Here is a 27908-nt window from a genome sequence, read left to right as displayed (position 1 = left end):
AATGTAGTTCTCAGCATTGTAGTGCATCAGTTCCAAAGACAATCTCCAATGTCCTCAATGGGGTAAAGGTGAATCGAACAGTACCCTAGCTTAGGAAAAGACCTAAACCTAAACCTAAACATACACGAGGTTGTTGTTTATCAATTATTATGTAATGTTGTCCCTTGTCTGGACCTTGAGTCCGAAATAAAGTTTATTATTATTATTATTATTATTATTATTATTATTATTATTATTATTATTATTATTATTATTATTATTATTATTATTATCAACTACAGCTTGGCCAGTGTTCAATACCATCAACCGCTCCAAATTTGTTATCACGTACTCCACTCAGCATTAACCCAGTGGTGACACTCAAGTATGGCCATTATAAAATTGTTATAGGGACATTGTAAAACTGTGCACATACACCTACAATATGGCTGTTGTACAACTGCGCGGAATACTTTAATATGTACTGAAGAATGGTCGAAAGGTCACCTATCCATGCTCTCCAGAGATGTTGCCTGACCTGCTGAGTTGCTCCAGCACTTTGTGTCCTTTACAGTAATACGCATATTCTAAAACTGCATTTTATCAAAAGTAAGTGGATTCCAATAGAAGAAATTGGTATAGTTAACCAAAAAAACATCAAAGAGTTGTCTCTTCTTCAACAAAACTATTGGCCAGACGTGATAACACATTGCAACACAATCATCAAACTTGCCTGCTCTGGCCCAGGAAGTAAAAGTCAGTCGCACATCATGCAAGAATTTGGGTCTCACTGGAGTTTCCAGATCCTGCATTAAACTGGTGGATACTCAATTGCATGTTAAATTGTTTGTTCTTTGAGTACATTGGGTGCTACATTCCTCTGGTCAGAAATTCCACTTGACAGCAACAATCAAGCAGAGCACAATATAAGCAGCAAAAAAAAGGGCATAGCAAACTGAACCAACTTAGAACGGAGAGATAGGGAGCACCAAAACAGGAGTAATAAAATTAAAAAGTCCCAAAAGAGGAGCAATAATAGAGCACTAAATGAGCAGCAATACAATGGAGCACCAAATCCGGAGGTAATACAGGGCGACACCAAACCAGGGGAAATAAAAAGGAGCACAAATCTAGGAGCAATAAAATGAAGCACCAAACAAGGTGCAATAATCTGGAACACCAAAGCAGGAATAATAAAAGGAATACTAAATAAGGAGTAATAAAGGGGCGCACCTAACCAGGAGCAATAAAAGGGAGCACAAAGCAGGAGTAATAAATGGGAGTGCAAAACCAGGAGTAATAACAGGGATCACAAAACCAGGAGTAATAAAAAAGTACACTAAACCAGGAGCAATAAAATAAAGTGCCAGACCAGGAGTACTAAAAGGAAGTGCCAGACCAGGAGTAATAAAAGGGAGCACCAAAGCAGGAGTAATAAATTGAAGCACCAAAGAAGGAGTAATAAAAGGGAGCGCCAGACCAGGAGTAATAAAACAACGCACCTAAGCTAAGTAATAAAAGGGAGCAATGAATAAAGGGGAGCACCAAACCAAAAGTGATAAAAGGGAGAACTAAACCAGAAGTGATAAAAGGGATGTGTAAGAAGGAACTGCAGATGCTAGTTTAAAGCAAAGATAGACACAGAAATTAACTCAGCGGGACATGCAGCATTTCTGGAGAGAAGGAATGCGTGACGTTTCGGGTCGAGTCTGAAGAAGGGTTTCAACTCGAAACATCACCCATTCCTTCTCTACAGAGATGCTGCCTGTCCCGCTGAGTTACTCCAGGTTTTTGTGTCTATCTTCATTGATAAAAGGGATGATCAAACCAGCAGCTAATAAGAGCAGAGCATTCTCTCTGCAGCTTAATTCATTCACCTGATAACAAGGACCTACCCTACTTAAACATTAGAACGTAGGCCGGTAAAATATCTGGTTTAAGGTTAGTTGGCACCATCTCATTCTTGCTTAAAGAGACCAGAGCTCAGCTGTGCCCACTAGTCTCAACAAAAAAGGCAGCGTAGTTGTGGGCACTTTCTATTCACAGTCCAGTCATCAAACATCCTGTGCTGATATCAGGCTTCCTTCAATGGATTAAACTTCCCATTTTTAAAACTGTAACAAATGAAAGTATAAAAAGTGTGCACAATCATCTAAAACCAAAGTTACTCAATATGCTTCATCACAAAAAATTCCTTTCACATTTCCTTTCTCAACAAAGCTCAGGGGCTCCAAATTAAAATTCTAACACGGTGCAAAATATATTTTAAAAACCTATTTTACAATAACGCATAGAAACTTGCTTATCAAATAGTTCTATCTATAGTCTTTCAATTTTAGTGGACGTTTTTAGTCAAAACCAGGAATTGTTGGTTTATAGAATGATCTTTCAGATTGTGGAAGTAAAACACCTAAACGTTGGTTCCGCAGACCTCAGAATTATACACCTTGAATGCTTTTGAGTAAAGTTTAAATGAACGGGCTGAAGGGTCTGTTTACCATGCTATGTTTCCATGCTATGTGACTTGAAGACTTGAGGATTCTACGAATCTTTCAGAGTAATAGAAAAACTGTCTTATCTTTCCAATCACTCGTGGAATTTATATGTTTGGAACCATCTGAGTTTTTGCAGGTTTGCGTTTTGAGTGCTTACATTTGAAAGAATATGAAGAAGTTTTGAGGGTTTTTTTTATAGCTGTCTGGGCCTCACTACCTAGAAGGGTGGTGAAGCCAAACCCCTTATCTAAAGTACTTGGATGAACATTTATTGTGCTTTAAGCTGATAGGGAGGGGTGTGGGCAGAAAAAGTAGTGATGGGTAGGAAGGGTGGGAAATGAGGAAATGCTGATAAAAATGTCAAACAGATAAAATTTAATTTGTTTGAAACATTCAATTTTACGTGTTTTTTTCTCATAGGAAATGCACGAACGTTGGAAGATTTTGTTTTGTTTAGTTATGAGATACAGCATGGAAACAGGCCCTTTAGCTCGTCGAGCCCACGCTGACCATCAAACACCCATTCACACTAGTTCCATGTTATCCCACTTTCTCATCCAGGCCCTACCCACGAGGGGCAATTTACCCCAGCCAATTAACCTACAAGCCCAGAAGGAAACCGGAGTGCTTGGAGGAGGCCCACATGGTCACAAGGAGTATGTTCTAACTTCACCCAGACAGCACTAGGGGTAGGGATCGAACCCAAGGTCTCTGGCATTGTGAGGCAATAGCTCTACCACCTATGCCACTGTGTCGTCCTAAAAATCCATTACCACGCCCTGGGATAAATGTTCTAGCTAACAATCTCCACTGTGGAAAAAATGTTCTGACTGAAATAAGGAAAATTCTTTACAAATAATTGTGGACTTAGTGTAGTGCAGACATAGCTATGAAGGTGACGGCATGGGAACCAGTTAAGGTCCAATTGATTCTTAAAAGATGTGGCAAGCCGGAGAGGGGGAATTCAAGGTAATTGTGGATGAAGGAACGTAGGCTGGTTGTGTAACCTTCCACATCCATAATTATAATTGAACGCAAGCCAGAGAGCCTTCTTAGAAATAAATATTTTATAAGAAAACTATTTACAGTTTTTTAAAGCAGAGATTAAGAAGGGTACAGATTAAATAATGCAAGCTCATGTTTACATGCAGCTAATCCAAAATTTATAAATCTTCACAAGAAAAACTATTTATACAAGTGCAGCCAGCTGTTTATTCACAAATGGAGACATTATTTATTTTACATGGAATCAAAAATGTCTTCACTGCCTATCGGGAGCTGCCGAGAGACATTACATTTTCTAAATGACTGTTCTCTGTGGGTGAGCTATCCTCCTGCATTACTACACCCAGGAACTAACCCCACTCCACCTCCCCTGACACCCTGTTTGGGTGAACTGGTCAACACAGATCCAGTGGCAATGATTTAAATGGGGAATGTTATTCTGTAAGAGATGTAAATAAAAACACGAAGATGCTGAGTGGAAGGTTTTGGCTGACAACCAAGTTGCAGTTTTCAAAGTGTGCCAAACAGTTCAATAGCAATTACATTTGCATAACCTTGGTCATGCTTTAAGAGCCACACACCGCGACCTTGAAGGGTGAGATTGCTTCGTAAACCATTTTGCATTATGAAATATACATTATTTCACCCGAATAAAACAGGACATTGACTTATGAGCAATGCCACAGAAGATAAGCTAATATTCCACAAATACATACTGGATTTCAAGATGGCGCCCGAGCCAGGTGACTCTCCACATGCTGGTCCCAGAAGTGATCTCTAATCACGCATTACGAACCATTCTTTTAAACCTCTACTCCAACAGCAGCATTTCTTACTTTAACTTTGCTCTGTACACTGTGGATGGCTCGATTGTAATCATGTATAGTCTTTCCACTGACTGGATAGCACACAACAAAAGCTTTTTCCTGTACCTCGGTACACTTGACAATAAACTATTTGACATTATTATTAACATATATCTCATAGAACATAGGACAGTGCAGCACAGGTACAGGCCCTTCAGCCCACAATGTTGGTGCCAAATGTTAGTTTAGTTTACAGATACAGCTTGGGGCCCCATAGAATCCACACCGTACACTAGAGGCAATTTATAGAAGCCAATTAAACTACAAACCCTCAGGTTGTTAGAATGTGGGAGGAAACTGGAGCTCCCAGAGATAGCTCAAGCAGTTACAGGGAGAAGGTACTAACCTTGCACATGCAGCACCCGTAGTCAAGATCAAATCCGGGTCTCTGGCACTGTGAGGCAGCAGCTCTACTACTGTGCCACTCCGTTAATGCCAAGTTAAACTAATCTCCTCTGCTTGTCCATGATCCATATCCCTCCAGTTCCTGCAGAGCCATGTGGCTATCTAAAAGCCTCTTCAATTCCACTGTTGTTTCTGCCTCTCCCACCACCACCCCTGCAGCACATTGCATGGACCCACCACTCTGCATTAAAAAAAATGCCCCACACATCTCCTATGGTATCTTGAATGGCATCTCACAAACTTCAAAATGTCACATATTTGTGTAAGCATAAACAAGACATTGCAATGAAACAAAGAGCAATGTGAAATGTTTGGATTAAAAACACACTGGAAGCACATCAACCTTTATATTATCAATGACTGAAAAGTAACATAGCCCACGTTTTGATCGGCAAGTTGAATGATTTCATTTCTATCTTAAAGAGTTGCTCACTTCACAGCAAGTCGTTTATAGGGGTCTTACAGGGTCTTTCAGTGGGAGAATAATACAGTTGGCACTGCACAGTGAGCACTCCAGATGCTCAGAGCTTGTAAATCAGATCACCGTGAGTTAACCCATTGATCATTATGCACGCATTTACAATGGAGGGGTAATAAAGAGAGCCCCCAAGCACACTGACTGACAAGACACAAATGCACAATGAGAAATGCAAGTTGCCCTTTGGCTCGATTAATTCAGAGCCTTATTTTGAACGTGTTGTTATCTACGGGAGGGTTAAAAGCTACTTTAAAAAAAACAAGTATCTCTAGTTTTGATAGATTAATTTTAACCGGTCTGAAGAAGGGTCTTGACCCAAAATATCACCTAACCATTTTCTCCAGTGATGCTGCCTGACCTAACGAGTTACTCCAGTTTAATCCATATTTTAGTTTAGTTTAGAGATCCACCATTTGCAATCCAGCCATTTGGCCGACTGAGCCCAGGCCGACCATCGATCCCCCCCCCCCCGGTCACACTAGTTCTGTTATCCCACTTTCTTATCCACTCCCTACACACTTGGGGCAATTTACAGAGGCTAATGAACCGACAGACTCGCACGCCTTTGGGATGAGGGAGGAAACACACACGGTCACTCGGAGAACGTGCAAACCTGACACAGACAGCACTCAAGGTCAGGACCGAACCTGGGTCACTGGCGCTCTAAAAGGCAGCAGCTCCACCAGGTGCGTTACAGTGCCACCTGTAGCTGGTGCATATTTCCTTGGCAGTTCCGTAATGGGGCAGGGGACTCTTACCTTGAGGTAGTACGTGCCTTCTCATCGTGCATATCCAAATGGTGAGGTGCTCCGTTTGCCAGGGAACTCAGAGAATATTTGTGGAATGCATTGTCCGACACGCTGCTGTTTGTTGACTCCTCTGTGCTGCTCTCTGAAGTCCAGTTTAAGTCTGTAAAGTAGCATTGAGATGCTTTGCCCCCAGGGGAAGTCTCCGAGAGCCCGTCCTCCAGGAACGCACTGCTACCTTCCTTGATCCGCTGCTGAATCAAGGGGGTGAGGGGCATGTCAAAGCTGAAGCCACGCTCGCTCTCGTCAGTGGAAGACATGTCCAGTGAGTCCAGGCTGTTGTATGAGGTGCCTTTCATTTGCTGGCACTCCATGATATGTTCAAACTGCGAGCTGAAGATGTCGGTCACCTCACTCTGCGAGGTCCATGAATATTCAAACTCGGACTCCTTCATTGCTGCCACCATCGGTAAACTGAGGAGACAACAGTCAGATGTACAGTTAGAGAAACACAGGGAGATCGGCACATAAGACATTGGATCAGAATTAGGCTATTCGGCCCATCGAGTCTGCTTTAGACATTAGACTTTAGAGATACAGTGTAGAAACACACCCTTTGGCCCACAGGGCTGACCGGCAATCACCCTGTACACTAGCACTATCCTACACACAGGGGTAAATTTATAATTAACAGAAGCCAATTAACCTACAAACCTGTAGTCTTTGGAATATGGGAGGAAACTGAATCGCCCGGAGAAAACCCACGCAGTCACAGGGAGAATGGATAAACTCCATGCAGACTTTACCCATAGTTAGTATCGAACCCGGGTCGCTGGTGCTGTAAGGACTAGGGTTCAATCTTCGTCTTGTATGCTGTCTGTGTGGAGTTTGCACGTTCTCACCATGACTATGTGGATTTCCTCTGGGTGCCCCAGGTTCCACCTGCATCCCAATGACATATGGGTTGGTGGGTAAATTGACCAGAGTAAATTGCCCCACGTGTGTAGGTGAGTAGAGGAATTGGGGGATAGTAGATGGGGATGGAAAGCTTAGTGTTAACAGGACAAGATGTGGACTCTTATACATCAGCGAGACCAAACACAGACTGGGTGATAGCTTCGCAGAACACCTTCGCTCAGCCCGCCTGAACCTACCCGATCTCCCGGCTGCTGGACACTTTAATTCTCCTTCCCATTCCTACACAGACCTTTCTGTCCTAGGTCTCCCCCATTGTCAGAGTGAGGCTCAATGCAAATTGGAGTCACAGCATCTCATATTTCGTTTGGGCAACTTACAGCCCAGTAGTATGACGATTTATTTCTCTCACTTCAGCGAGCCATTCCCTCTCTCTCTATCCCTCCCTCACCCAGATCGCACTAGCTTCTCATTTTCACCCTACAAACAGCTAACAATGTCCTGTTTCCCTTATCATCGTTACTTGTTTGCATGTCCTTCATTCATTGTTCTTTATCTCTCCACATCACTGTCTATACATCTTGTTTCCCTTATCCCTAACCAATCTGACCCGAAACGTCACCCATTCCTTCTCTCCGGAGATGCTGCCTGTTCCGCTGAGTTACTCCAGCTTTTTGTGTCTATCTTCAGTTTACAGGACCTTGATGGTCGGTATGGACTTGGTGGGCTGAATGACCTGTCCCTTTCCTTATGACTCTGACTTAATCTCACCTGTGGAATTTCACTGCTCTACATAGTCAAGCAGTAAACTCTTTCACCTTCTGACCTGGCAGCACAGTGGTGCAGCTGTGGAGTTGCTGCCTTACAGCACAGACACGGGATCAATCCTGGCTACGGGTGCTGTTGGTATGGAGTCTTACGTTCTCCCTGTGACCACGTGGGTTTTCTCCAGTTTCCTCCCACACTCCAAAGACGTACAGGTTTGTAGGTTAATTGGCTTCTGTAGGTTGTCCCTAGTGTATAATAGTGTGTACTCAGTAGGCCAAAGGGCCCGTTTCTGCGCTCATCACTAAAACTAAAACAATGTAAATGTTCACAATGGTCCCATATTACATATTGCAAGCCCTGCAGTTTAGTTTATTTTAAAGATATTGCATGGAAACACCGGGTCCGCGCCGACCAGCAGTCCGCACATACTAACACTATCCTACACACACTAGGGACAATTTCCAATTTTACTGAAGCCAATTAACCTACAAACCTGTATGTCTTTGGAGCGTTTGAGGAAACCGGAGCACCCGGAGAAAAACCACGGAAGTCACAGGGACAATGTACAAACTCCCTATAGACAGCACCCGTAGTCAGGATCGCACCCGGGTCTCTGGCGCTGTAAGGCAGCAACTCTACCGCTGTGCCAACATTCAGCCCAACATACCCATGATGACCAATATACCGCAGCTGGTCCCCACATGCCCCCGTTTGGCCCATATCTCTCTAAACCTTCCTAATCCATATACCTGTCGCAATGATAGAGTAACAATGTCCCTCTGGCCAAAGCAGAAAAGGACGATCGCATCACCCATTAAGTCTTATGATGAATGAGCTGCATGATGACATTTTCGCATCATCGCCCACATACACAGGCATGCAGTACCCAGAGTGAGGCAAAAAAGCTGAGAAAGATTCAAGCAAAAACTGCTGATGCTAAATTCTGAAACAAAACCTCAAAAATGTCAGAGCAAAGTACAAAGTGCTGGAGGAACTCAGCAGGTTATGCAGCATCAGTCAGATGTAACAGTCAGATGATGTTTTGAGTCAAGACCCTTCTTCGTGACAGCACCCGTCTGAAGAAGCGTGCAGGCCCAAAACATTGCCTGTCCATTCCTTCCCGAGATTCTGCCTGATCCACTGAGATCCTCCAGCACTTTGTACTTTGGTCATGCCTCCAGAATCAGCAGTCACTGCCTCTAGAAACTGCTGGAAATGCACAGCAGGTTCATGTGCATCTGAGGAAAGGAATTAGAGTTAACATTGCAGGTTAGCTACTTGTCATCACAATGGGACATAATTAAAGGTCAGTGACCTAAAACCTTGTCTCTATTTATCTCACTGCAGATGCTGCCTGGGCTGCTAAGTGTTTCCAGCATTTTTGTGTAGGTCTGAGAAACCTTGTTAAGAGAAGGTTCCTTTGAATCAGATCCATCAGCAAGTCCTTGGCAACTATATTTTTGAACAGCAGTGTGAGTTTTAACTTTTGATTCTGCCCCTCAAAGATGCCAGATTTTGGACTTTGTAAATGAAAATGTAGGCCCACAACCTAGGCCAAGTGCTTATCAACATGACAGGCTTAAAATTCATCCTGCTAACATTTTATTTTAAAATAATTTACAGGGATCAAAGAAAGGTAGAAGTCCTTGGCTGGCACCATGAGGAGGGTTCCATGCACTTCACATGAGTCAACATAAACTTTTATCATTATTGGCCAAAATAATTCTGTTTAATCTTATAGGCAGTAGATGTCCTCCCAACCTAGACTGCTAAATGGTTCTGTGGATGAAATTGGAAAATTAATGAACAATCATGTTTTATCCCATAGATTTTGTCACAAAATTGATTCAAATAAATTTGCCAAATTTCTTTAACCAATTAATGTCTGGATCGATGATGCATTTGGAATCATCTTCTTGAGGCTTAAAATGTGAAGGTTATTTTTATCCAGTGAGTGGATAGTAAAAGCAAAACTCTCGGGGAGTTTCTTAGAACAGTTTCATGTTCTCACCATGATCTCCTGGTGTAAAATCTGCCTGTCTGCACGCACGTTGTTGGTTGACATAACCATGGCAATGTGACGTCACAATATTGCATGCACATCTATCGAACTACGGATTGAAATCTAGCGGTTGCTGTATCCATCGCATGTCCAGCATCACCACTGGTGATCTTTATGACATCATATCAGGGTGAGAGTTGGGCAAAACATTGATTTACTATTGCCAAGTGTAGCAAGATACAGCAAAAAGCTTTGTCTTGCGTACTATCCAGGCAATTCATACTATACATGAGGTACAGCAGGTAAAGCAAGACGAGAAAGAAAACAGGGCAGAATACAGAGTTACAATCACAAAGAGGTTTAGAGATACAGCGTGGAAACAGAACATTCGAGGCCACGCCGACCACTGCTCACCCGTACACTAGTTCTATGTTATCCCATTTTCGCATCCTGCATACTCGGGGAAATTTACAAAAGCCAATTTACCTACAAACTTGCATGTCATTGGAACAAGGGAGGAAGCAGTAGCACCCGGAGAAGAACAATGCGGTCACAGGGAGAATTGGCAAATTCCCACAGGCAGCACTCGTAGTCAGGATCAAACCCGGGTCTCTGGCGACTGAGGCAGTAACTCTACTGCCGTGCTACTGTGCCGTGATGCAGATTAAAATTGCAAAGTACAGAGGCCACTACAAGGTAGTTTCGAGACTAGGTGCAGATCTAAAATTACAAGAAAATGTACCAGAATCCATCTACAGCTTTATCACAATTATGTTCAATGCTTGATCTCCTTGCAACAAGAATGTTTAACCAGAAGTATCATAACCTCGAGATAATAATATAATGGAGCTGAGATTGATAATCAATGGGAGTTACAAGAATTTGTATACTTTTCACATTGCTTTCAGAACATGCCAAAATACTTTCCAGAAAGCTAAATATTTTTGAAATGCGATTACAATTCAGAAAATTCAAGGCTTCTTTACATACCACCAGCTCCCACAATCAGTGAGTTGATAACTCCAGGTAATCTATTTTTGAAGGATGGGAGGAGAGGAATAAATATTTGTTATCCTCTTAGAGCTAACTTCTGTACGCTTCTTTCCAATACTGCTCTGAAATCTTCTATGTGCACGTTGAAAGCAGACAGGGCCTTGGCTTCGTGACAATGTCCATAACGACCCATTGTTGGCTGTGGTAAATGTGCTAATGAGAGGGATACAAGATTGTGAACAGTGGAACTGGTGGGACGACAAGGTTGTGAGAGGGAGGAGAGAGGGGAGGGGGAGGGAATGCAGGAGTTACTTGAAATTAGAGAAATTAATGTTCATACTGCTGGGCTGTAAGGTGCCCAAGCGAAATACGAGGTGCAGTTCCTCCAATTTTGGGTTAGTTTGGACGTACCATTTTCAGATGTTTTGTGTTTTACATCAAATGCACCACCAGCTTCTGCCAATGGGTCTCAGGAGGATCTTCCCTCCCCTCCCCTTTCCTGCACTGTCATGTCATGTCATGTCAGGGGAGACCTGAATGAAATCTGTAGAATTATGAGAGGCAGTGATAGGGTAGACAGTCAGAACCCTTTTCCCAGGGTGGAAACGTCTAAGACCAGAGAGACATAGCTGTTGGTGAGAAGGGCAGATTTTAAAGAACATATGCAGGGCAGGTTTGGTGAGTGCCTGGAAGGTGATGCCAGGGGTGGTGGTGGAGACAGATACGATAGTGGCGTTTAAGAGCTATTAGATGGGCACATGGAATGGAGGGCAATAAGTTACATAGTGACATGAGACATTTTGAATAATGACACCTCAGTATTAGGAATGTGGCCACAGATTTTCAATATCAGCCCCATTATATTACCATTTAGAGGTATAATACTTCCGGTTAAACATTCTTGTGAGGAGGTAAAACACTGCACACTACTGGGACAAAGCTGTAGATGGATTCTAGTACATTTCGCTGTCATTCTCACAGACAGAAAATCCACAGGTCAAAACCTGGAACCTTCTGTCTCTAAGGTCAAAGCTGATATGGGAGGAAGACAAGGAAAAAGAGAAGATTCAGAAGAAAATGCCATCAGAATACCGTCAGAATTTCCAATTCACTGTCAAGCAAATTTTATGAAGGAATTGAAAGAAGGGATACTTTGTCGAAACGTCGAACTGAAACGTCACCTACTCCTTTTCTCCAGAGGTGCTGCCTGACCTGCTGAGCTACTCCAACATTCTGTGTCATCTCCTCAACAAGGTCTCTCATCTGAGCCAACATTCACCTCCCAGTCAATGCCACCCAACTGAGCGAGTTTTTAGAGCATTGTTTTTGGGGGGGACTTACAGCGTGGACAATGACGGCCACATTTGCCCATGAGGCAGCAATAGATATAGGTAAAAAATAGGTAGCATAATATGCTACCTGACCCGCTGAGTAATGCCCCTGTCCCACTTAGGAAACCTGAACGGAAACCTCTGGAGACTTTGCGCCCCATCCAAGGTTTCCGTGCGGTTCCCGGAGGTTGCAGGTGGTTGCCGGAGGTTGCAGGTAATGGAAGCAGGTAGGGAGACTGACAAAAACCTCCGGGAACCGCACGGAAACCTTGGGTGGGGCTCAAAGTCTCCAGAGGTTTCCGTTCAGGTTTCCTAAGTGGGACAGGGGCATTACTCCAGCATTGTGTGTATATCTTTGGTATAAACCAGCACCTGCAGTTCCTTTTTATGACATTAAAAACGATGGCATTGGCTTTGAGGTACTAAGGAGCATCCTGGGATTTGGGAATACAAATATACAATATTTCTTTCTTTCAATGTTAAATGTACGAAGATACTTAAAATTACCATGTATTCTTATTTTTGCTAGATAATCAAATTTTGATGTGAAAATCACATATATATCTTTTTTTTAATTATTGGAGCTCTTCGCTATTTGAATTGGGGATTATTAAATAATAACAGATTTCCTTACTTCTATATATCCCAAATCAGTAATGGTTATTACAATGCCAACTATTGTCCAAATGGCTTTCCATCAAGGGGCAGTGTGGGTAATAGGACTAGCTAATCTTTGTACATGTACGGCACCACAGTCAAGTTGCGTTCTTTGTTCAGCAATTAGACATTTAGACTTTAGAGATTCAGCATGGATACCGGTCCTTCGGCTCACTGAGTCTATGCCGACCAGCGAGCACTCCGTACACTAGCAATATTCTACGCATTAGGGATAATTTACAATTTCTACTGAAGCCAATTAACCAGCAAACCAAAATGTCTTTGGAGTGCGTGAGGAAACCGTAGCATCCGGAGAAAATTCACGCAGTCCCATGAAGAACATACAAACTCCGTACAGACAGCACCTGCAGTCAGGATTGGACCCGGCCCCATGCGCTGTAAGGCGGAAATATTACCGCTGTGCCATCCATATGCGGGACCATGCGAAAATAGTAATAGGCAGTCAATAAGTGGAGATGGCTTTCTTCCACTTAAATATTTTAATTATTATTGGCACATATCTTGTAAGACAGGGCTAGGCAGGTTAGAACTAAGGCTCAGACTTGGAGATGAGGAAGAGTGGTGCCACCCCCGACTCTTTCCCCACCTGGCTTAGGCCTGCCCTTTCCAGGTACTCACAGTAGATCTTGGCCACAATTGCATGCCGAGAGAAAAACAACAGAGGGAAGTGCAAAATAAAATGGAACTGTACACTGAAGGTACAAAATATCTTTGAAAGAGACTTCAGTTACTTTTTGCGTCAATTTTCCAACAATTCACAATAATCATAATTCCCATTTCCCGGTGGCTCAGCACTTCAACTCCCCCTCCCATTCCGAATCCGACCTTTCTGCCCTGGGCCTCCTCCATGGCCAGAGTGAGGACCACCATAAATTGGAGGAGCAGCACCTCATATTTCGCTTGGGCAGTTTGCACACCAGCGGCATGAACATTCTCTAATTTCAGGCAGTCCCTACTTTCTCCTCCCCTTCCCAGCTCTCCCTCAACCCTCTGGCTCCACCTCTTCCTTTCTTCTTCCCGCCCCCACCCTCACATCAGTCTGAAGAAGGGTTTCGACCCGAAACGTTTCCTATTTCCTTCGCTCCATAGATGCTGCCTCACCCGCTGAGTTTCTCCAGCATTTTTGTCTACACACAATAATCATTCATCTTTATCCTCTTATATTGCTGTATTATTTTGCTATCTCCCATTTTCTTTGTTGTAAGTCGTTCCCTTCCTCTCATGTGTTATTTGGAGGTCTATCTTGGTTGATGGAGATGGTTTCTTTCTTGTGTATTTAGATAGAGGAATTGTTTGATTTGGAATGTGGGGCCTTTAAACCTTTGAAGCTGTGAATGGACATGGAATTTAGAATGTATAGGCACAAAGTGCTGGAGTAACTCAAAGGGTCAGGCAGCATCTCTGGAGAAAAAGGATGGGTGACGTTACAGGTTCTGACCTTTCTTTAGACTGATTATTGTGGGAGGAGAAGTGATAAGACCAGGTGATGTTTAAGAAAGAACTGCAGATGCTGGAAAAATCAAAGGTAGACAAAAATGCTGGAGAAACTCAGCGGGTGAGGCAGCACCTACGGAGCGAAGGAATAGGCGACATTTCGGGTCGAGACCCTTCTTCAGAACAATGTCGGGGGGGGGGGGAAGAAAGGAAGAGGCGGAGACCGTAGGCTTGTGGGAGGGCTGGGAAGGGGAGGGGAAGGAGGGAGAAAGCAACTTCAGGTGATGGAGATTTTTGATAAGTAGACACTGGGGCAGAGGCGAGATGTGAGATAAGTGTGTAGATTGTGAGTTCAGAGGAAAGAGTGTAGGTGGATCAGGAGGGGGCAGAAAACAGTGTGAGTCCAGGAGGTGAAAAGCTGGAGGCCCATAATTTCAGTCTGAAGAACTGTTCCTACCCAAAACATTTCCTCACCCATCCTTTTTCTCCAGAGATGTTGTCGGACCTGCTGAGTTATCCAGCACTTTGTGTCTACCTTTGGTATAAACCAGCATTTGCAGTTCTTTGATTCTTAATTTGGACATGGAACATACAGCTGTATGGCACCGGAGGGAGCAGAACGACACAGTGGTGCAGCTGGTCGAGCTGCTACCACTCAGCACCGGAGACCCAGGTTCAATCCTGACCTTGAACGCTGTCTATGTGGAGTTTGCATCCTCTCCCCGTGACCACGAGGATTTCCTCCAGGTGGTCCATTTCCTCTCACATCCTAAAGATGTGCAGGTTTGTGGGTTCATACGTTCCAGGGGCAGAATTAGGCCATTTGTCCCATCAAGTCTACTCCGTCATTCAATCATGGATTGGCTTCTGTAAATTGCCCCTAGTGGGTAGGGAGTGAATGAGAAAGTGGGATAAATTAGAACACAGCTGCCTGGATTCGAGGGTCTCAGCAACAAGGAGAGGTTTGGATAAACTTGGGTAGTTTTCTATGGAACGTCAGAGGTTGAGGGGAGACATGATAGAATTATGAAAGGCATAGATAGGGTGGACAATCAGAACCTTTTTTTGCCAGGGTGGAAATGTCCTACACTAGAGAGCACAGCTACAGGTGAGAGGAGGAACGTTTAATGGGGATGTACAAGGCAGGTTTTCTACACAGAGTGGTGGGGACCTGGAATGCTTTGACAGGGGTGGTAGAGAAGACAGATACGTTAGTGGAGTTTTAGAGGCTTTTAGACAGGTACATGGAAGTGCAAGGAATAGGAGAATATGGGTCATGTACAGATACATGAGAACAGTTTAACAACACAAAATGCTGGAGTAACTCAGCCAGTCAGACAGCATCTCTGGAAAAGAGGAATAGGTGACGTTTGGGTCGAGATCCTTCTTCAGACAGTCTGAAGAAGGGTCTTGACCCGAAACGTCATCTATTCCTTTTCTCCAGTGATGCCTGCCTGAGCCACTGAGTTACTCCAGCATTTTGTGTCCATCTTTGGCGTAAACCGGCATCTGCATTTCATTTGTAAACAATTTAGCTTGATGGAGCAGCTGGGCTTGTATGCTCTGGAATTTAGAAGGATGAGAGGAGATTTTATTGAAACATATAAGATTATTATGGGATTGGACAAGTTAGAGGCAGGAAACATGTTCCCAATGTTGGGGGAGTCCAAAACCAGGGGGGCACTGTTTAAGAATAAGGGGTAGGCCATTTAGAACGGAGATGAAGAAAAACCTTTTCTCGCAGAGAGTTGTGAATCTGTGGAATTCTCTGCCTCAGAAGGCAGTGGAGGCCAATTCTCTGGATGCTTTCAAGAGAGAGTTAAATAGAGCTCTTAAAGATAGCTGAGTCAAGGGACATGGGGAGAAGGCAGGAACTGATTGTGGATGATCAGCCATGATCACACTGAGTGTCAGTGCTGGCTTGAAGGGCCGAATGGCCTGCTCATGCACCTATTGTCTATTATCATGTTCGGCACAAACATTGTGGGCTGAAGGGAGCCCGTCTCTGTGCTGCACTACTCTGTGCTCTGGGGTGAACGATTAATTAATGCTCGTCAGGGACTCAGTGGACTGAAGGGCCTGTTCCCATACTATATCTCTAAACTAAAAGAAGATATGGCATGACGCAGGAACGGAAACTTAAACACATGTCCAAGGGCCCTGACAGGGAGTGAACTGTGAAATAGGGCGATGATTGGAGAGGACTAGACTGCAAGGGAAATTAGGTCTGGGAGACATTACTGGAAATCTGGAAACTAAACTCTTGTGACTGTACTCAGAATCTCTGAACTATTTTAAAATATGCCTGCCATGTTTGAAGCATCAGTCAAGATGGAATTGCTATTGAAATTGTATTCAAGTCTCCCAAAGCAGTTGTTAAATGCAGTAATTATGGGCTGGCACTAGATAACAGGACGATGCAGGCATCTTTGGTATTACAGAAATTTAACTGGTTCCTAAGATCCTTGTGAGAGAGATATATGTCTCAATCGACCATGTAAATCCTTCCCTTTCATTCCAAGAACAAATTAGACTATTCACAGGAAAGGTTTAATACCGTTTGCTGGTTAACTTCCAGTAAATTGAAAATCTTCCTCAGAGTTTATTAATAAAATTGTGAGTATTTTTTATTTTTAACAATTAGTGGCTTTCATTATTGTTGTTTGGACAAAAGTTAAAAAAAGATATGCAACATCAGGGTGATCATTACATTTTAAATCTCTCTACTTTGAATGTAAACTGGGGAAACCCTCCAAGGGAATAAAGATTTGAATAAGTGTCAAATCACAGACCATAAGTCCTAACGTTATATAGCAACACCTATTTACATTGATAATTCAGGCTTTATGTTATAGATAATGAAGGTGTTGACCTGGGAGGGGACACACACACACACGTGCCAGACAGAGAATAACCCAAGGAGATAACTAACGGAGGTTGACAAAAATGCTGGAGAAACTCAGCGGGTGAGGCAGCATCTATGGAGCAAAGGAAACTATTTCCTTCGCTCCATAGATACTGCCTCACCCGTTGAGTTTCTCCAGCATTTTTGTCTGCCTTTGATTTTCCAGCATCTGCAGTTTCTTCTTAAACGAGATAACTAACGGGTGGCTTTTGGGGATGTGTTGTACTTCATTGGGAATACAATGCAAATGCTCCTTATTACAATTGGGTGACCGCTATCATGACCTTTCATTTTAACATAACAATGTCTGCTGGCACATTGTGCGAATGATCAGAGCCTGATGATACCATCGCACAACGAATGGTTAAATGTCATCATTTATTGCTATGGTTCAGGGACTCTCAGCGTGTGCTGGTTCCCCTCTGCAGCGGTGGGTGTCCAGTACAATGGGCCGAAGGTTACTGCCAGAAGAGGGAGAAGCAGAGAGGATCTCATCAGTACTTACGGGCAAAAGCAGCCTCAGGGCAATCAAATGTGCACTTCAATGTGAATAGTCACCATGTTCTGTCCCCATGATGGCTGTGAAAGTGGCCTCTCTCTCACTGGCCTGTCTCACTGTTGATGCACATACAGCCAGCTGGCTGGATTTGAACCATGGTTACAAATCAAACTTAATGACTAAGCCCCCGGGCACTGAAACAACACCATTTCAAAGCTTCTAAATTGTTGGTGGAGATTTTAAAAATGACAAAGATGGGGAATCGAGAACCAGGGACATGGGTTTGAGGTGAGGTGGGGGGAAAGATTCAATAGGAATTTGACAGGTAACCTTTTCACACAAAGGGTGGTGGGTGTATGGAATGAGCTGTAGGAGGTAGTTGAGGCAGGGACTACTGCAATGCTTAAGAAACATATAAATGTTTGGATAGGACAGTTTTAGAGGCATATGGGCCAAATGCAGGCAGGTGAGATTAGTGTAGATGGGACATGTTGGTTGGTGGGCAAGGCGGGCCGAAGGGCCTGTTTCCTTGCTGTATGACTCTGACTCGCTTTTCTTCCATTCCAATTTTCCTTTCCATTATTTCACTTTCTTTACCTGATTTGATACCTGGGTAAAGTTAGCTGTTTCAGTTCACCCGCCACCTCAGTTCATCCTGAAGTTCAGTCCTTCCAAATGATTCTGTGACCATGCAAGTCCTTGTCATGCACAGGCACTGTTGCAATGAAGAGAGTTGCAGCACCCAAATCAAAGCAATATTACCAAGGGCAACAGAAGAATATGGGGGGAGAACCGAAGAAATAAAGATGAGAGTCAAGAGTCTCCGAAGCCTGCTCTGCCTTCCAGTGAGGTCATAACAATAGTGTTTCCATGGCCCCTTCTTTTGCCTAAACTCCATATTTCTTGACTCTCTCAGAGTACAAGAGTCACTCGTGGTAGTTATCACGGGTGTCCGGGGTTACGGGGAGAAGGCAGGAGAATGGGGTTGATAGGGAAAGACAGATCACCCATGATTGAGGGAATTGATGGGCCGAATGACCTTTTTCTGCTCCTATGACTTATGAAGTCAACTGGTGTCGTCACCCTTGGGTATGGTCAAAGTAGCTTCTACTTTGTGAGCCCAGTTTCATAACCAAGTGGCTGTTCTGTTCACTCCAGTCCCAGTGACCCTTTTCCCTCTTTGTGTGTTATCAAGCCAGACCTTCACCAGGACCTTCGACCCACCGGGTATGTGGTGAACAGTGAGCCCCGTACGCTAGCACCATCCTACACACTTGGAACAATTTACAATTTTTACTGAAGCCAATTAACCTACAAACCTGTATGTCTTTGGAGTGTGGGAGGAAACCGGAGCACCCAGAGAAAACGTACGGGGACAACGTACAAATTCCATACAGACAGCACCCATAATCTGGATTGAACCCAGGTCACCGGTGCTGTAAGGCAGCAACTATACCACCGTGCAACCGTGCTTTGCCCTCCTCTGGAGTTTCCCCATAACAATTGAGGGGGCAGAGTGGGACAGCTGTTAGAGCCACTGCCTCACAGCACCAGTGACCTGGGTTCAATCCTGACCTCAGATGCTGAATGTTTAGGGTTTAGATGTTGTCCCTGTGACGACCTAGAGTTCCTGTGGGTGCTCCAGTTTCATCCCAGAAATGTGGGTTAGTGTGTTGATGGACTGTAAATCCCTGGTACATTGGTGATTGGTAGAATCCTGGGGATTCGGAGTTGATGACAATGTTGGATTAGTGTAAATGGGAGTTTGATGGTCGATATGGACTCAGTGGACAAAAGGGCCTATTTCTCTGTCGCATCTCCCATGACTCACTCACTCACATCGGTGTCAGTTCCTGGTGTCGGGAAGTGGAGCTTAAGAAGCACAAGCCAGCAATGTGAATGAGCGTGTGATCCTCTCAAACCACCCAGCACCAACAACTATTACCCTCTCCATCTGACCACTGGTTGCCATGGGAACCCTTACAATGACAGATTTCAGTTCTGAATATAATAAATAGTGTATATAATAAATAGGAAAGAACTGTAGATGCTGGTTTACACCGAAGATAGACAGAAAATGCTGGAGTAACTCAGCGGGACAGGCAGCATCTCTGGAGAGAAGGAATGGGATTTGGTAAATAGTTGTGCGAATGAAGAAATTCTTCTTGAAATGTTTTTTCTTTATCCAGTGATGATGTCCCCACAATCAATTCAGCCAGGTGAAACAATAAATCCAGCCTTCTCAGAAATTTTGGTTTCAATGCCACCTCTTCCCATTCTTTAATTCTCACTAGTTTAAGCACACTCCATTCTTTTCTCCTCAAAGTCAAATTGCCTCATCTTGTTCCCTCCACCAATAATTTTACTCAGGTTGCGAATGCCGCCTACAAACCCATGCTCTACCATGAAGTCGATGCCTACACAAGGGGAGACTTTGGAGGAAATTGACAAGATGTTGAGAAATTTGTCAAATTTCCCCCAAAATTTCCCTCAGTCAAATGCCTGCAAATCAGTGCCCCTCTCATTCTTGGAAATGTGTTTATCCACTAGCAAGGACTGGGGAAAGTTCCCACTGAATTGGACATGCTACAAATAGCTTTGGTGAAAGCACTTGATTGAACTTTAGACGAGATTGGTTAATTGAATAGTAACAGCCCTAAATTCACTAAATGAGTTAATCGAGGAAGGAAGAAAGAACTTGCATTTCTACAGTGCCTCAAAATGCCACAAATGTCTCTGTGACTATTCAAAGTCCTTTTCATGGATGGCTACTGTTGCAATGAGGAAAGTTGCAATGCTTAGAAACTGCAATACAACCAGTGGCAAGAGAAGAACGTGCCAATGAAAGTGAAGAAATAGAGGCAAGAGTTGGCTGAAAGTCCCTCGAGCCTGATTTATCTTTCAGTGAAAACACTGCCAATTGTGTGTCTGAGCTTCATTCCTTTGACCAAACCCCATAGCATTTAAATCCCACTGTGTTCAATTGTCTATTGGTGTCAGCCTTGCGTATGGTCAACGTAACTTCCATATCCCTTGGAGGTAAGAAAAATCCTAAGCGCTAAAGTCCTTTCCACTAAGGGACTTCTCTTCAATGTCCTCAGAATGTGCTCCCCTGAACTCCACACTTGCCCCATCTGCCCCATGGTTCAAAAATCTCCAAGCTGAGGAAATAGACTCATATCATTTACCTCCCTATGTTCTCTGGGTCCGGTGTCTCAGTGAATAGATAACTCTCCATACTCAAGCCTGTTCAAGTTTTTAACGGAAAACATATTAACAGAAAAGAACTAAGGCAGGCAAGTACCATTCTGAGCCCAAAGCTGAATTGGTCATGCCAAAAATAGCTTTGGTGAAAGAACTTGATTGAATGATAGACATGATCGGTTAAGTTCAATTGTTCAATTACATTCATTTCTTATTCCCTTTCTCCACATCTTCACATTCCTTCTGCTTCAAACCTCCTTTCCACATTGGGAGCACATTTGGGCACCGAACTTCATTCACCATCATATCTACTAGACTCTATGTCAAATGGGATCCCCATCCTGGCAAAACTGACATTCATCACAATGTGTCTTAATCATTCCCGGAGATTGATGATCTACAATCTGCGGATTTGCAAAGCTCAAATTCATCATCGCCAATCACCACAGAAAGCTGGAGGAACTCAACAGGTAAGGCTGTCTCTGGAGAAAAGGAATAGGTCACATCTCGGGTCGAGACCCTTCTTCAGACTCGACCCAATGTCACCTATTCCTTTTCTCTAGAGATGCTGCCTGACCGGCTGAGTTACTCCAGCTATTTTGTGTCTATCTTCAGTGTAAACCAGCATCTGCAGTTCCTTCCAACTATCCCAAATCACCACTACTGACTGATCACATCTGTTCACAGTCTGAAGAGGGTCTCGACCTGAAACGTCACATATTCCTTCGCTCCAAAGATGCTGCCTCACCTGCTGAGTTTCTCCAGCATTTTTGTCTACCTTCGATTTTTCCAGCATCTGCAGTTCTTTCTTAAACATCTGCTCAAATGGTTCTGCCATTGCATTTAAAGTTAACATTGGGTTAAGCTTGAGTTTAAAACAGCTATCTGGTGCCTGTATCCTGTACTCCCTGCAATTTAAAAAGGATGTATTCCTGATCTCCCAATCTACCCCCATGCAGCCCTTGCCCATTTTTTTAATCTACACTTTCTCTGTAGTTTTAATACTATATTCCCCACGGTTTATTCTCTCTTTTTGCAATGCCTGATGTACACATGTATGATATAATTTACTTTTAGAGATATAGCACAGAAACAGGCCCTTAAGCCCACCAATCCCATGCCGACCAGCGATCCCCCGTGCACTAGCTCTTTCCTACACACTAGGGACAAAATAATTTTTTTACCAAAGCCAATTAACCTACAAACCTGCACGTCTTTGGAGTGTGGGAGGAAAAGGTGCACCCGGAGAAAACTCACATGGTAACGGGGAGAACGTACAAACACCGTACGGACAGTCCCTGTAGTCAGGATGGAGCCTGGGTCTCTGGTGCTGTTAAGCCCCTGTCCCACTTAGGAAACCTGAACGGAAACCTCTGGAGACTTTGCGCCCCACCCAAGGTTTCCGTGCGGTTCCCGGAGGTTGCAGGTGGTTGCCGGAGGTTGCAGGTAGTGAAAGCAGGTAAGGAGACTGACAAAAACCTCCGGGAACCTCCGGGAACTGCACGGAAACCTTGGGCGGGGACATTGTGATGAAACACAAAGTCTCCAGAGGTTTCCGATCAGGTTTCCTAAGTGGGACAGGGGCATGAGGCAGCAACTCTACCGCTGCGCTCCTAATCGATTGCCCATAATTTGCCTGGATAGCACACAAAAGTTGTTCATTGTATCTCAGTACACATGACATTAGTAAACCAAGACCAATATGAATACCAAATACTTTTTCAGGAAACAGAATTGTGCTAGATTTGAGATCAGAGTCAATGTAATCCCTGAATTCTGTTATTGTTTGCATTATAAAATTCAGACTATGTCATGTACTTTAAATCCCTGATTCTACAGCCCTAAGTGGTATAGCCCTATCTCTGATTCTGCGCATACAGTAAAGCCTTGGTTCTCAAATACAATGAGCACCAGAATACCCTTAAAAAAGTTGATAGTGTATCTGGTAAAAATATTAAATCATGGAAAGTACATCCCTGAATCTTCACAATTGTAACTGCACTAACTCCACCATTCACAATTACAGTCGGTATATCAACAGCAGTATTTGTACGTGTTGTTCCTGCTGATGGAAGATGGACCTCACTGCATCAACATGGTACGCAGAATGCAGAGCTCCGCAAAGACACTGAACTGGCTTATGGTGGGTGGTGTGGTTGTACTCAACTATAGTCTGGGAATAGATACAAAATGCTGGAGTAACTCAGCGGGACAAGCAGCATCTCTGGAGAGAAGGAATGGGTGATGTTTCGGGTCGAGGCCCTTCTTCAGACTGATGTCAGGGGAGAGGGAGATACATTGATAAGGAAGTGTAAGGTGTGAACAGGACAAAGGGAATGGAGATCAAGAAAAATGCAGAATGTAACAACAAAGCAAACAGAGATAAAATGTAGTCGCAGACAGTAAGACTGGCCGGAAAACTGGGAAGGGGAGGGATGGAAAGAGAAGGAAAGCAAGGGCTACTTGAAGTTAGAGAAGTCAGTGTTCATACAGCTGGGGGTAAGCTACCCAAGCGAAACATGAGGTGCCGTTCCTCCAATTTATGATGGGCCTCAATCTGACAATGGAGGAGGCCCAGGACAGAAAGGTCAGTGTGGGAATGGGAGGGGGAGTTAAAGTATTTAGCAACTTGGAGATCAGGTAGGTTTAGGCGGACTGAGCGGAGTTCAGCAAAACGATCGTCAGGCCTACGCTTGGTCTCGCCGATATATAGTGGAACAGTGGATACAGAAGATGAGGTTGGAGGAGGTGCAACTGAAAGTCTGCCTCACCTGAAGTCAGTCGGGGTCCTTGGATGGAGTCGAGGGGGGAGGTAAAGGGACAGGTGTTGCATCTCCTGCGGTTGCAGGGGAAAGTACTCGGGGAGGGGGTGGTTTGGGTGGGAAGGGACGAGTTGACCATGGAGTTGTGGAGGAAACGGTCTCTGCGGAAAGGGGAAAGGGGTGGAGATGGGAAGATGTGGCTAGTGGTAGAATCCCATTGGAGGTGGTGAAAATGTCGGAGGATCATGTGCTGTATGCGACGGCTGATGGGGTGGAAGATGAGGACTAGTTAGACTCAGTCCCTGTTGCGACTGGGAGCAAGAGAGGAGCTGCGGGATATCAAAGAGACCCTAGTGAGGGCCTCATCAATGATGGAAGAGGGGAACCCCCATGCCCTAAAGAATGAGGACATCTCAGATGTCCTGATATGGATCACCTGATCTTGGGCACAGATGCGGCGTAAATGGAGGAATTGGGATTAGGGGATAGAATCTTTACAGGAAGCAGGGTGGGAAGAAGTGTAGTCTAGATAGCTGTGGGAGTCAGTGGGTTTATAATAGATGTCAGTCGATAGTCTGTCTCCTGTGATAGAGACGGTGAGATCAAGAAACGGTAGGGAGATATCAGAGATGGTCCAAGTGAATTTGAGTGCAGGATGGAAATTAGTTATGAAGTTGATGAAGTCAGTGAGTTCTGCATGGGTGCAGGAGGTAGCACACAATGCAGTGGTCAAGGTAGCGGAGGTAGAGTTTGGGGATAGCGCCATTGTGCGCCTGGAACTGGGATTGTTTGACATACCCTACAAAGAGGCAGCCGTAGCTGGGGCCCATGCGAGTTCCCATAGCTACGTCTTGGATTTGGAGGAAGTGGGAGGAGTTGAAGTAGAAGTCGCTGAGGGTGATGATCAGCTCTGCTCGGCAGAAGAGAGTGTTGGTAGAGGGAAATTGGATGGTTCTGTGGTTGAGGAAGAAACAGAGGCCTTTAAGACCTTCCTGGTGGGGGATGGAGGTGTAGAGAGACTGAACATCCAGAGTAAAGATGAGGGAGCAGGGGCCTGGAAAACGGAAGTCATTGAAGAGACGAAGAGCGTGTGAGGTGTCTTGGACATGGGTAGGGAGGGATTAGACCAGGGGGGATACGATGGAGTCAAGGTATGTGGAAATTAATTTAGTGGAACTGGAGCAAGCAGAAACAACGGGTCTATTGGGACAGTTCTGTGAACCAGAACGGGTCTGGGAACCAGAGTGCTATTCACTTGCCCATGCCCCCTGCTGGAACAGTGTGGGGTGACATCCTGTGTGGACAGGCCTGGTTTGGTTGTGATGGAGAAAGAGGCAATAACAGTCAAGCGATAGCAAAATCTGCATAAGCCCATAATCAGATTGAAGCTGAATAGCCAAGCTTCCACTATCCTCAAGGCAACAGCTTCCTTTACACCAGGGTCAGCTTACTTGAAGAAGGTGCTGGAGTTACAAAGTGCTGGAATAACACAGCGGGTCAGGCAGTGTCTCTCCAGAAGACATGAATAGGCAACGGTTTGGGTCAGGTCCCTTCTTCAGAAGGCAGTATGAATATATCATGGACCAACACTAATAATTTAAACAATGGCGACTCTACGAAGAGCAGTCCTGAGCTACTGTCTTCCTCATTGGAGACCCTCAGACTATCTTTGATCAGACATTACTGGACCTTATCTTGCACTAAATGTTATTCATGTTATTCCATTTATCATGTATCTGTACACTGTGGTTGGCTCGATTGTAATCATGCATTGTCTTTCCGCTGACTAGTTAGCATGCGACAAAGGCTTTTCACTGTAACTCGGCACACATGATAATAAACTGAACTCAACTGAACAGGATTTGAACTGGCTGCTCAAACTAAGACCAACTAAAATCAGCAAAACCGAGACGGGATTTCCATCATTGGTAGCTATTATAAGTGGTTAAGGTCCTTTAATTCACTGCAATCTGTCGTAGCCATACATTCCAATAGATTAGTAACAGTAAATGGCAATAGAATTACTTTGCTGATTTGTTTTCCTTGGAGGGTTCACTTGATAAACTCTCTTCACTCTCTCTAGCGCTCACAAAGACTTCGTCATCATCGTCACTTTTGATCTCCAACTGAACTGGACTCAAGGGGTCTTTCTCACCGTCCCTGGAAGTTGCACTGTTTCTGAACTGGCCGTCTTGCCCCTTGTCCTTATTGCTAGGTCGGCCCAGCCGTGGGCTGACGTCCGCAGACTCGGCGGGTTTGCTCACCAACGCCGGCGCCAACGCTCTGTCTTTCGTTGGCCGTAGGTCTCTGGATTTCTCCGCCACTGCCCCCAGTTGCGGGAGAGATTGGCCGCCTGGTTCCTCCATCGTCATCACCACCAGGCCAATGTCCTTGTGGGTCAAGGATGGAGTCTGTGCTGTCTCCTTGTCGCCTCCGGCCAACTCCTGCCGGTCCCTCTCGTCCGTCATCGGCTTCACGAGCTCGCTCTCCCCCAAAGCCACCGTCCCCTGGTCCAGTAGCAACAGCTCGGCCTGCTGGATGCGGGCGGCCCCAAACATGGCCGCCGTGGCCACCTTGGTCGTGCTGACCAGCAGCTCGGCGATCCCTCTCACGGCCGTTCTCTCGGCACCACGGTCAGCCTTCGCCTCTCCCGGGTCAGTCTTCGCGTGTCCCGAGCCGGAGAATGCCGTCATCAGCGCCGCGCTGTTGGGAATGCCGGAGCATCCTGGCGCCGGCTCGCTCGTGGGCTGCCGCTTCTCCTCCCTGCCGTCCAGTACCAGCACGTCCGGCTCCCACAACCTGACATCCAACACCGGCACACAAATCCGGTCCTCGGCCTGCCTGGACCTCAGCTCCGAGGAAAATCTGGAGTTCATGCAACTATCCTCTCCCGATGACTGGAAACAACCTGCAGGAGAGAAAAGAGAGAAGTTTACACTTAGCAGGCTATCATACATCGGAAACGTCACCCATTCCTTCTCTCCAGAGATGCTGCCCGTCCCACTGAGTTACTCCAGCTTTTTGTGTCTATCTTTGGTTTAAACCAGCATCTGCAGTTTCTTCTTACACATATCAGTTTTAGTTTGGTTTAGTTTAGAAATACTGTGTGGAAACAGGCCCTTCCATCCACCGACCATCAGTCACCCTTTAGACTTTTAAGACTTTACATTATATTAGACTTTACAGTGCGGAAACAGGCCCTTCGGCCCACTGAGTCCATGCTGGCCATTGACCATCCTTCAGAATTTTTACACTTTACTTCAGAGTTTAGAGATATAGTACGGAAACAGGCCCTTCCTTCGGCCCATGTAGTCCACACCGACCAGCGATCCCCAAACACTAGCTCCATCTTGCACACTAGGGACAATTCTGATCATTACTAGAAACCACTACATTTCCTCCTCTTTTTAGTTTAGTTTAAAGATACTGTGAGGAAACGGGACCCTTGGCCCATCGGGTACGTGGCGACTAGTGATCGCCATACACTAGCACTATCCTACACACTTGGGATGAGTTACAATTTTACCGAGATCAATTAACCCACCAACCTGTATATCTTTAGAGTGTGGGGTGAAACCAGGGCACCCAGGCGATCACAGGGTGAATGTTCAAACTCGGCACAGACACCACCCGTTGTATGTTGTAGCCCGTGCACTAGTTGAATGCTATCCCACTTTCGCATCCTCTCTCTCTACACACTGTTGCCGATTTACAGAAGCCAATTTACCCACAAACCTGCATGCCTCTGGAATGTGGGAGGAAACCCGGAGAAAACCCACACAGACACAGAGAGAACGTACAAACTCCGCACAGACAACTCTGGGTCCCTGGCGCTGTAAGGCAGCAGCTCTACCGCTGCGCCACTGTGCCACATTGGGTATGCAAGCAAAGAACTTCACAGTGCATAGTCACACATTGCAGTAAAGTATTCTATTCCATTCTACTTAACATTTACACCGCAGATGTGAAAATAGACCCTTCAACCCACCATCATTCTGCCATGCCTTGCAATAGCCAATGGAATAGACAATAGGTGCAGGAGTAGGCCATTCAGCCCTTTGAGTCAGCACCGTCATTCAATGTGATCATGGCTGATCATCCCCAATCAGTACCCCGTTCCTGCCTTCTCCCCATATCCCCCGAGTCCACTATCTTTAAGAGCCCTATCTAGCTCTCTCTTGAAAGTATCCAGAGAACTGTCCTGGAACTTGCAGCTGGAAACATTTACCAACCTACCTAGACAGAATTAGTCAGATCTATATTGGAGGACATGTCAGTCTTTTTCATTTTCTAAACAGGATAGCACTTTCCCGCTCAGCGTACGCACACTCAATGAGTTATGTTGGCATTTAGTGGTAATGTGAAATTCGATTCAAACATGATTTTCAGACAAATTACAGACTTTCTTGTTAGCAAGTACAAATTATATTGCTGGGGAAAACA

General features: G+C 44.7%; 1 protein-coding gene across 5 annotated transcripts in view; it reads right to left on the bottom strand.

Moving 5' to 3' along the window:
- Positions 1–27908, bottom strand: part of psd3 (pleckstrin and Sec7 domain containing 3) — a 480227-nt gene that overhangs the window by 216955 nt on the left and 235364 nt on the right. For all 5 annotated transcript variants that reach the window (XM_033021839.1, XM_033021856.1, XM_033021848.1 and 2 more), the window contains 2 exons: positions 25491–26373; positions 5987–6448 (listed from right to left, as the gene is read on the bottom strand). In XM_033021839.1, coding sequence (XP_032877730.1) covers positions 5987–6448; positions 25491–26373 — 1345 coding nt within the window. The remainder of the gene's footprint in view (positions 1–5986; positions 6449–25490; positions 26374–27908) is intronic.

Source organism: Amblyraja radiata, chromosome 1, assembly GCF_010909765.2.
Source record: "Amblyraja radiata isolate CabotCenter1 chromosome 1, sAmbRad1.1.pri, whole genome shotgun sequence".
NCBI classification, from domain to species: domain Eukaryota; kingdom Metazoa; phylum Chordata; class Chondrichthyes; order Rajiformes; family Rajidae; genus Amblyraja; species Amblyraja radiata.
This window is presented reverse-complemented; position numbering and strand designations above follow the sequence as displayed.